Here is a 10,775-nt window from a genome sequence, read left to right as displayed (position 1 = left end):
GAGGGCTCACCCTCCTCCCCACCCTCACAATCCCTCTATGACTCTTCCCTTCTCTGTGATGCAGGCCTGCCCACTTACAGTGAGCCCACAAACCTCAGATCTCAGCTGCCTCAGGCAGCCCCTGAGATTCACACTATGAAGAAGGTTCTCTCCATTCTCAATAGCTCCATTCTCAATAGCTCCATTCTGACTAACGTTACAGAATCATGGTTGAGTTTCAGCTCGGTCTTCGTGGACCTTTACCCCAAATGCATCATTCTGAGTGTAGTAGGGCTGCTGTTTTTGTCCCTAAGGTACCTGATACTGAAACCCTTCTTACCCACACAGACCAGCCAAGGAACCAGGAAGGTAAGGCTGTATGGAGACTTCCTGAGGCACTCTCTTCTTCTGTAGTCCCCGTTTCTATGTTCACGTTATCCAGTGAGTTTGGCTGTCTGAGAGCAGTACCTGAGCTAGAATACTGCGGAGAGGAGAGCACACTGGGTTTATAGCGGGAAGCATGGGGTGGAAGGCATTAGTTTTTTCTGGATCTCTAACCTCCCTCCCTGGCTGTCCATGTCCAGCATTAAGTACCCATTCCTGGTCTTAATGGCTTGGTTCCAGGTGTCAGGTCTTCCAAAGGAGACCTATGTTTGCTGACACTGGGTCCCAGGCCCCATATGTTCCTTCAGCCCCCTTCTCCTGGCCTTCCAACTCTGGCTGCAGGAGAGTAGTATTGACCACTGGGACCTCTGAGCAGAACCTGGAGCCGGAGCTATGTCCCAGGACAAAGGGCGAGCACCGCCAGAGCTCTGGCCCCAGAGTCTATGCTGTTCAGCACAGGGCGTCGTCTTGATATTCCCAGCTCTGAAACTTGCAGATAAAAATCCTCCTTTGTTTTTCTCAACGAAGGAAAAACGGAAAATATCCGATTACCTTTGAAAGTAAATAGTAAAAAAGATAGGAATTGAACTCACTTGACCAGAAATTACAATGTTCTTGGTTAATGGAAGTTTTGGGGATCCTAGGGAAAATGACAAGAAAAAAAATAGTTTTTCTTTTTGTTCACAGCAACAGGGCAGAGCTAAGAGGGAAAGGAGAACATCATTTAAAGGTAGGCTCCCAGCTCTAGGGTCTTATCACCCCAGTTTCTTTCTTCCTGTCATCTCCATAAGCGTCCAGGTCCATGACAGACCCTGTCCCTGACAATAGAGCTCTCAGAGAAGACTGAGGAGGAGCCCTGTGCCCCTCCTCAGCTCACCACAAGCATGAAGCAATGATACCTGACCTGGGCAGGAGGTGCTGCCCATGCAGTGAGCATAGGAGGCATCTAGGGAGGGCTACGGGTTGTTTGGGAGCCCCAGTTCCTGCCTCCTAGTATCGTGTGCATACTTTCCGCCTGGATGCTCGGGTATCTCTGAGGAAGCCCAGCTCAGGTGCTCCTGTGGTTTACGTAGTGAGGTGGTGTCCATGAAGACACATGGGGACTGAGATGATGTTCCTGAAGAAACACAGGTGAGCAGATGGTGCTGGCCCTGCGGCTGCTGACGTCACCATTTCTCCTGTTTCGATTTCAGACTACAGTAGCGCAGGTGCTTCCCTTAGAAGAGATGGGATGCCCACCTCTCTTGTCTTTCATTCCAAACAACCTACACACCCCTGTCTTCCAGAATTCAGAAGCTTCCATGGAGAAGCGCAGGAGCGGAGGAAGCTGCAGTCCATTGTGCAAAGGTGATTCTTTCCCCTTTCCTCCACAGCCTGTGCTCCCCCAAACCCTACCCCAAGGTCAATGTGTCTTGGAGACTTAGCATAGCCTACTCTTGTCATGGGAAGGATAGCTAAAGGAACAAAGGAGTAAGTGTATAAACCGGGGGTATGGGGTGAGGCTGCAGCCTCCCTGGTGGCCAAGGACAGAGCAAAAGGGATAGGCACACAGGCTTTGGGTATCCGCACCGAAATGGGCCGGTAGACCTTCTTTTTATGCATGTTGGTCGTCCTAGTTTTGAATCTGCCCATGTGATAAAACACCACAACCAAAAGTGACTTTAATGAGCAAAGGTTTACTTCAGCCTACAAATCCACGCCATGGTCACTTGTTGAGGGAAGTCAAGGCAGGAACTTGAAGGCAGGGCTGACTGCTACTCTACACAACATTGCCTCCAACCAAGGATGTGAGCAACCTGCCTCGTAGCTAAGAACTGTGGGGAGTACTGCTTGCTAGCTTGAGTGGCGGTAGGCTCATAGTCAGCTGGCTTTCTTATACACAGCAGCACCATGTGCCTAGGGATGGATGGACTGGGTCTTCGAAAAGCCAAGTCGACCTTCTGTAGACATGGCCACAGCCCTGTCTTGTCTAGGCAATCCCTCCACAGAGGCTCTTCTCTCAGGCGAAGCTAGGTTATGTCAAGTTGACGGGTAAAGCTAACTGGAACCCAGATCCTGACTAGAGAGATCTGAACTCTGTGTGTTCTTCAGCCCCTGTGGACGGCTCTATGACCCCTCCTACTTCCGTCGAGTGCTTTGTCATGATCCCTGCTGTGATGTGTGCAATGGAGCCACGGTGAAGGTCAGGCGACTGCTCTCATGGGCCAGCCTAGAAGACTGCTCTGCCTCTGCATCCAGCATGGCTTCCACAGCTTCCGTGACTGAGAACTCATTCAGTCTCTCTTCTTCCCTCTCCCCGAGCCCTTCAGGATATCAGTTCTCATCTTTTTCACTTGTGCCTCCTCCCCCTCCCCCCTCCATTCTCTCAACTAACAAGCTCGCCTCCTTGGAAGACATTCTTTTGGGCACACCACAAGGTGACCCTCTGCCATCAGAGTCCATTCTCACAAGCACTAGCTTCCCACTGCATCACCTCCTACCTCACCCAGTTCCCACATCTCCTTCAGAAGCACAGCTTCCCACTCGGCCAACAGAAGGGCCTTTAAGACCAGAAAACATTCTGTCCTTGGCTGGCAGCCATGGTGACCGGTTTCTCCATGCAACAACGAGTAAGGATGCTTGTGATGACTTGCCAGAGTCCTACCAGCAGCAGAATGGTGCTCAGAACTCCTGCCCATCCCAGCTGAAATGCTTAGTTAACGCAGAGATACCCAACCACCACTCTTCGGAAGACTTCTGGCAGGGACAAGCCTCACCCCATTTCACAGTGCCTGAAAACCTCCTGAAAATACTTGAGAGGCAAGAGGACAGTCAGGCTGACGTTCCGACACTGAAGGACGGGAAGAGAGAAGCAAAACCTTTCCAAAAGGAACTTGCAGTTTGGGAGAAAAAAACAGAGCCAACTGCTGCTCTACAGAACTCGAGAGACCCCTTTCCCCTAGGGAGCACCAGAGCCCTACTCAGCAAGCTGAATTCTCAGCCGGGGCTTGTTCAAGTGCAGACCCCCAGAGGCCAGTTGTTAGAGGCCATGCCCACGCAGCACTTCTGGGGCCTCCCTTATCTCCACAGCGAGTCCATGAGCTGCATCACTACCCTGTCATCTCACTGCTCCTCCATGTGCATCTGGTTCAACAGAACCACAGACTCCCCAGCCCTGGCTCCCCCCTCACCTCTGCCCTTGCCTGAAAGAAAACCACAGACTCCATCTCAGTCCCAGAGTACCCAGCTTGCCACACCCCAGGCTCAGCTTCAAACAGTCCCAGAGCCATCACCTTCCTCTCAATCTCAGGTTAGAGTCTGCGGTGTGTATTTTCGCAGATCCCAGGAGACAAAAACTCTATTACAATCGGAAATCCACCATCTGGAGTACAATGTGATGGCAAAGGAACCAGACAGGGAGTGGGCTTTACCTGCTGTGGTCCAAAAACCTCAGGGAGAAATTTGTCTCCCTCCTTCCAAGCTCTCCTTGGCCATACAGTCCTCCAAGATCCAACCTCCCAGGTCAGTTTCTCCTAAAGACTTCCCCCTGACTGATGGGTTCCAGAAGAAGTTCGAGCAGCACCTTCGAAAGAGGCTCATCCTACAGCGCTGGGGCCTGCCTCAGGGGATCTATAAGTCTCAGCTGTGGTGGAGTCCTGACCCTTCAGAATCATCTATGAGCAGCTCTGGGCTCTCTGGCTTTAAGCACAAAGACAACAAAGGCCCTCCCAACACCGTGTCGAGCCAATCTGGAAGTCCCCAAGAGAGGTCTATCTCTATAGAGAAAAAAACAGTAAAGGCACAAGATCAGACTCTAAAGATTATCCAAAAATATCTCTGCAGTAACTCCAAGACTGCTTTAGACAACGCCCTGCCGTCTGACCAGGAGATAAACCTACAGGACAGCTCAGGCAGTCTGTCAGACAAACCTTCAGGGACCTCACAGGTGAGCCAATGTCGGAAGAAATTTGAAACTGACACGAATTTGAAAAACCACATCGATGAAACCAACAAAGATCAGGTCCCTGCCACTATATCTATATCAGGGCATCGTCCTCTTCATTTTAACTCATGTGTGGGTAAGAAAGAAAACAAGGCTGAGAGACAGCCACCTTCTGATAACAAGGATGAGCACACCAAGAGAATTCCAGTGTCTGGCGTGCAGCAGACACCTGCTGTCTTAGACACCACCATCCTGAAGGAGTCGGAGGCCAAAAAACCCAGCCCTGATGTGCCCAAAATGTCGGCTAGGACTGGCCCTGTGCCAGTGGGTAAGAGCATAAGTTGTAGTAAAATAGTCCTGGGGCTTCAAGGAAAAAAGATGGATGACAAACACATATTTGTATCCAACAAAGTCAGTAACATAGTCAAAGAGCAGCTCGGTGGCCTTCAACCACAACCTACCAAGTTCTGGAATGCCAGTCAGCACAAGAGTGCCAAAGAGGCAGATGGGGAGACACCAAAAGCACAAAGTACCCTGTTAGCTGGAAGGGCCCCGGAAGGAAAATCAGATCCCCAGGACGTTAGTTGTCAGGTGTCCACGGAAGAGAAATTTGAATCAGAAAGCAGTCAGCCCATCCAAGCTCTAGAACCCCCAAAAGATGCGCTGCTTGTCCCGGATAAACTCACTCACAAGCCTTTAGCCGTTTATGACCAGAGCCCTTCCAGGGCTCCTAAGAGCTCCGCTCAGGTGGAGCCACAGGAGCCCGGGATGCCTGCTCACACCTTAGGCAAAGCTTTGAAAAAGGACAGTCCTCTACCAGCCAAGAGGGTGTGGCCTGCACGGAAAATAGAAGAGCTTGCTTCAGAGGCTGCAGGGCCTGAGAAGTTACAACCCAATGGGAAGAGTCACCATGCACAGGACAGCCTGACCCCGGGGAACCGAGGGAAAGGGCCTGTCCCATCGCGGCCCGTAAAGGCTCCGTCTCCTCCTGAACCTCAGTTCAGGAAGCACGTCAAACACTTTTTCCAGTGGCTTTCTCCTGACAGAAAAGGCAAAGGACAGGAAGCATTCCTGAAAAAGGATGCTTCCCAGTCGTCATTAATGCACGACTCTGAAGTAAAGGGGAGAGCTACCTTTCCTGGGAACACTGTAGCTCAGAAAGCTACGAGAGACTTTGGGAAGGTCCCCAAGGAGCAACCAGGGCACAGGCATGGTGCTGCAGATACCATGCGTCCCCGTGCGCCCTCATCTCCGCCCTCCAAGCCTATGAAAACTAAGCCGAAGAAAGATTGGGTCCCGACAGATCCAGTCCTGGGACGCCAGTTCCACTCCCAAGCATCCCTCTCTAAAGTGCCAGGCCCCAGGTCCCACAACCAGGCCGCTGCTGCTTTCGTTGGTCAAAAGAGAGGCGTGGCAGAAATGGCCAGACAGTCCCAGAAATGTGAGGCTTTACAGCCTCGCCCACCCGTGTCCCATAAAGAGTCAGAACTGCACCAAAATCTCCTGAGTCGAGCTGGGAAAGTGCCTCGGGGGACGCCCCCCTTCGCTGTAGGAACGATGTTGGCAGACATGTCCCGGCTATGTGAACAGAAAATTCTGGCTCAGAATTTCACTGGAAAAGGGCTGGTTCCCCAGAAATCATCCACCTCTTAACAGCACTCAGTACCCTCAATAAATGTTTTCATGAAGTGATGTTTGTGTGTGTAGTGAGTATGAGTGTGTGTGTGTGTGTGTGTGTGTGTGTGTGTGTGTGTGTGTGTATGTGTGTGTGCTGTGCATGGCATGGATTTTAGGAGAACACAGGGTTTGTGTTTAGGGAACGGGCTGGGTTCATTCAGCTCTCACCAAGTTCTGTGTGCTTCTGAGACGTGACCTGGCTCCCTGGGCTTTTGTGAAGAATGGATGTTGTTGGGGCTGGCGAGATGGCTCAGTGGTTAAGAATACCGACTGCTCTTCCAAAGGTCCTGAGTTCAAATCCCAGCAACCACATGGTGGCTCACAACCATCTGTAATGAGATCTGAAGACAGCTACAGTGTACTTGCATATAATAATTTTTTTTAAATATTTATTTTATTTATTATATGTAAGTACACTGTAGCTGTCTTCAGACAAGGGAATCAGGTCTTGTTAGGATGGCTGTGAGCCACCATGTGGTTGCTGGGATTTGAACTCAGGACCTCTGGAAGAGCAGTCAGTGTTCTTAACCACTGAGCCATCTCTCCAGCCCCAATAAATTTTTAAAAAATACATATAATTAAAAGATTTGATTCGCCTTTAGGAGAACATTTGGTCCTGCTTCCTACCTCTCAGCTGAGCCTTATTGCCCACATGTCCTCATGTACTTCATATCCTTGAGAGCAAAGGCCTCCTTACCCTAAGATGGGTCACCTGCAAAGAACAGTTAATTCTGTCGGAGCGGCTTTGACAGTTGTCAGTAAGCATGACTCTGTGGGAAAGATCCGCAAAGGTAGCTAGCTGCCTTGTGCACAGCCTCTGCTGGGTGCTTGCTCACAGCTTTCAGAACCCATGCCATTTTGTCCTTGCCACTAGAAAATTGCCACAGAGAAATATGTCCCTTCCCTAGTCATTGTCTCTAGCCTGCCTGGGTTTCTATTACTAGGATGAAACATCATGACCAATAACCACTTGAGAGGTTTATTTGGCTCACAAAGTCCAAGTCAAAGTCCACTGAGGGAAGGAAGTGAAGGCAGGAACTCAAAAGAGGTGCTGCTGCTGCTTGCTGGCTTGCTCCTCCTGGCTTGCTCAGACTGCTTTCTAATAGAACCCAGGACCACCTGTCAGTCCCATCAGTTGATGGAGCAGACCCTCCATCAATCATTAAGAAAATGTCCCGCAGGCTTGCCTGAAGCCCAGTCTTAAAATGAGGCATTTTATCAACTGGGGTTCCCTCCCCTCAGATGACTCCAGTCTGTGTCAAGTTGACAGAAAACTAGCCAGCATAACTACCTAATATTCGCCCAGGCCACCAGGTAACCTTGGCAACTCTGCCCCACCCATCAGTCTACAATTCTCCTAACTCTTGTTTTGCCCTGCCAACCTGACTAATGTTAACCAACACATGCTGGTCAGCTAAGTCCTGATCTGCCTCTGTGACTGTTGCCAGAGGATTCTAAGCAATCCCAGCATGCCTCCCAAGTCTCACCTTACTCCGGCTACCCACATCACGTGCCATTTCCCAACATAATCTTTTGCATGGCCAACCTTTCCCCAGATTCCCTTGGCATGGTCCTATGTGTTAGGCTGCCCGTTTGCCCATGCCACCCAACCATATCACTGCAGCCCCACCCTGATACAGAGCCTCTTGGCCTGCAACCAGCCTGTTTCACGAGCTCCTGTTCTGCCACTCTGTGCTACTGTCTGACACCCTGACACCCCATTCCAGTGAGTGCACACTGCCTTCCTCGTTCTGTTCTGTTGAATAAGCTGTGGTCTAGACCCTGCTACAGACCTCCTATAACCTGGCCTGCCTATGCTATTTTCCCAGTCCACCCAGTGGGCCACAGTATCACCCCGTTTGTCTCCCATGCCTACTTACCCTGTTCCCTATGTGTCCTCCTCAGGTCAGCCCTGCTTCCTGGTCTGCCGACCAGCCCTTCTAGCAGCCCTTCCTAGCCTGCATCTAGCAAGCTGTTGGCAGACCCTGTTTCTGGCCCCCATTGCTCCATACAGCAGATCAGTTTCTCCAAGTCACCCATCTGCCTGCCAGCTCACTCAGCTCCATAGCTTACCTTAGTCCACATGGACACCAAGGCTGCTGCCTGGCCTGTGAGCCCTCTACTCATCAGATTACCCTACTCATCCTCCTTTTGCCTGCCAGCAGTCTGTCATTTGTCTACCTGGCCCTATTCCACCAAGCATGTCCCATACTATAGCATATGTTGGTGTGGCTGCCTGTCTCACCCTAGTATAGCCTGCTTTGCTGGCTCTTGATCCTTGTAAATGGCTGCCTTGCTTTCCGAAGGTCCTCCCTTCCAGACATCCCACTCACTCCACAGCCATGTGGTCGGCTCTCTAATACCATTCCTTCCATCTCCATTCCCTACCTTACCCTGGCCTATGGCAACCTGCTCAGTCAAGCTCATGTTTCCAGTTTGTGGCCATCTGACCTGCCAGTCTGTCTAGTCTCTGATCTCCCATTGGTGACTGGTTACCAACTTACTCTAGTCTACAGCCTGTCAGACCACAGTATACACTGGCACCCAGGCCGGTTGCCTAACTCTAAAACACACACACACACACACACACACACACAATTATTAACTTTTCTTTCTAGGGCTCTCAGAGCCACTTAGTTTGCTAGAAAGGGCAAAGAATTTACAGATTTGGGCCAAAATCCTCTCCCTAAAAATGGGCCCATCAGGCCCAGGGGGCCAGGAGGTGCACACCTTTAATCCCAGCACTTGGGAAGCAGAGGCAGGGGAATCTGTGGACTACAAAGTCAGTTCCAGGAAAGCCAGAGCTACATTGTGGGAATCTATCTCAAAAAAGAAAAAGAAAGAAAATGAGCCCATGAAGCTCTACGTAGAAAACATCCCCGGAGACAGAAAGAATTGAGCTTAAATTGATTTTCAAAACTTTTATATAAAAAAGGGTCATATCTACCTTTTTTTTTAAAAAAAGATTTTTTTATGTATGTGAGTACACTGTTGTAATCTTCAGACTCACCAGAAGAGGGCATCAGATCCCATTACAGATGGTTGTGAGCCACAATAAGTGCTCACTAAGTGCTCTTAACTTCTGAGCCACCTCTCCAGTCCCAGTCATAATTACCTTAAATCCTCAGAATGCATATCTACTTATCAGTAACTCATAATAATCATATCAGGAAGCTGAGGGCAAAAATTAGGTCTAAGAAATCAACCATCAGCAGTCTGACCTCAGTGAGGGTCACGTCAGCTAGGGTTGCCATTGCTCTTGCTCCCTGGCTCTAAAAGGTCCCTAGATTAACTAATAAGGGTGTGCCTTTCTTACAAGATTACTTTTAAAGATAAATAATAAAATAATTACTCCTTTCTTTGTAACTTCAAATTGCTGCCTGCCAGTAAGAGAGACTGGCTGAGGACACTGCCTTGTCTGCTCATGCTTTGTTAATCTAGAGCAAGTTGCTTAGTTATGAATGTTGGTGGGGTTCTTTGGAATAACTTGTTTTATCTGCATTGCATGATGTTATTTCTTGTAAAGGTATTGGGGAACAGTTTTTTTTTTCATAATAATTCACTAGAAGAAAATTAAAACGTAATCACATTTTAATTTTATATGGCTTCAAAGATTTTGCTAGAATATACAAGTTATAGAAGAAAAATAGCATGTAGAGGCTTTGAACACTGGTCCTTTTAACCATCAACTATGTGTATGTCTATGTGTAAGGTTTGTATAGGGGTTGGAACACTGTTCCTCCCACCCATCAACTGTGTGTATGTGCATATATGTAAAACTTATCTGGGTGTGTGTTGAAGATAACACCACCAATTGTCTGTGTGTATATGTATATGTGTGTATGTGTGTGTATGGGTGAAATGTTTGGAGCCTGATTGCTGGAGCTTTGCTCTGAATATTCTATGTGAGAATGTGTATATTTATTTGTCTGTAGTTTTGTATGAATGTATGCACGTATGTATGTCTATTTATTGTGCATGTATGTATATATTTGTGTGTATGAAGCTACTGGACTCTCTGTGTGTGTGTGTGCGTGCACAGGCATGCGTGTGCACACAAGTGTAAATTTTCTTTCTTTCTCTTTCTCATCAGTCCTAAAGGATTATAAGAGTTAATAGTTTATCCACTGGCCACAGGGAGTGCCAGCCCCATTACATTAAGCTGTGTTCCCTCAGGAAAGTCTGCTGAGTAGCTTCTCTAATTGATGGCTGCCACTGGCAGCAGTCCTGTAGGTGTCTGGATCCACCTCATCCTCAGCTCTAAGCTCTGACCCTCCCCCGCCATGGCTACCTGCCTCGGTTTACCCACATAAGGAGGCCAAAGCTGGTTATTGGCAATCAAGAATATGGAAAAGGTCACAGAGGGAAATTATGAGCTGAGGGAAGGCCAACCCCCGCCCCCCGCCCCCGCCCTCCGAAAACCAGGAGGCAAACAATTTCCTCCAATGTTATCTCAGTCCTTCAGAAGGAATCAAGGGATAATGCCTCTTCTAGAGGAAGCACAAAGAGACGGCCAGGAACATCAGGAGCGATGGGCTCCTTTCCCTCATCCGAGCTTAGGTACTAACCTAAGCCACAAACAAAGCGCGCAAGAAAACAATTTTCAGAAAATTTATTGGTGAAATCAATACTGTCAGCAAGGGAAAAGTTTACTGTTGGGTAGAAAACATATCCCCGAGAAAATCTGAATAATCATTTTGTTTGGTTAATGGAAACAACCCTCCCAACAGAGCCTTCCACACAGAGGACAGCCGGAGGCTCCTAGCCAGCTTCATATCTACACATAGGACTTTGGTGGAGAAGCATGCACGGG

At 48.9% G+C, this 10,775-nt stretch overlaps 1 protein-coding gene across 2 annotated transcripts; it reads left to right on the top strand.

Annotated features, from left to right (window-relative positions):
• The first annotated feature begins 51 nt into the window (after positions 1–51).
• On the top strand, positions 52–5,977 carry LOC116082503 (spermatogenesis-associated protein 31D3-like). Of its 2 annotated transcripts, none has more exons than XM_031359411.1 (4): positions 52–348; positions 1,051–1,093; positions 1,557–1,710; positions 2,455–5,977. In XM_031359411.1, the coding sequence occupies exons 1-4, from the start codon at positions 136–138 to the stop codon at positions 5,936–5,938; spliced, it is 3,894 nt and encodes a 1,297-aa protein (XP_031215271.1). In that variant the 5' UTR covers positions 52–135; the 3' UTR covers positions 5,939–5,977. The 2 variants fall into 2 exon arrangements, with proteins under 2 accessions (XP_031215271.1, XP_031215272.1); XM_031359412.1 differs by having other exon boundaries at positions 53–348; positions 1,650–1,710.
• Positions 5,978–10,775: the final 4,798 nt, after the last annotated feature.

This window comes from Mastomys coucha, unplaced genomic scaffold (genome assembly GCF_008632895.1).
Source record: "Mastomys coucha isolate ucsf_1 unplaced genomic scaffold, UCSF_Mcou_1 pScaffold7, whole genome shotgun sequence".
NCBI classification, from domain to species: domain Eukaryota; kingdom Metazoa; phylum Chordata; class Mammalia; order Rodentia; family Muridae; genus Mastomys; species Mastomys coucha.
Note: the sequence above shows the minus strand (reverse complement) of the source record. Positions and strands in the feature narration are given on the sequence as shown.

Bases quoted from the DNA above. Each gene is read 5' to 3' on its own strand.
- LOC116082503 (XM_031359411.1), top strand. From the start codon at position 136: ATGAAGAAGGTTCTCTCCATTCTCAATAGCTCCATTCTCAATAGCTCC. The intron at 349-1,050 runs GTAAGGCTGTAT...TTTTGTTCACAG, and splicing joins CCAGCCAAGGAACCAGGAAG to CAACAGGGCAGAGCTAAGAG. The intron at 1,711-2,454 runs GTGATTCTTTCC...TGTGTTCTTCAG, and splicing joins CTGCAGTCCATTGTGCAAAG to CCCCTGTGGACGGCTCTATG.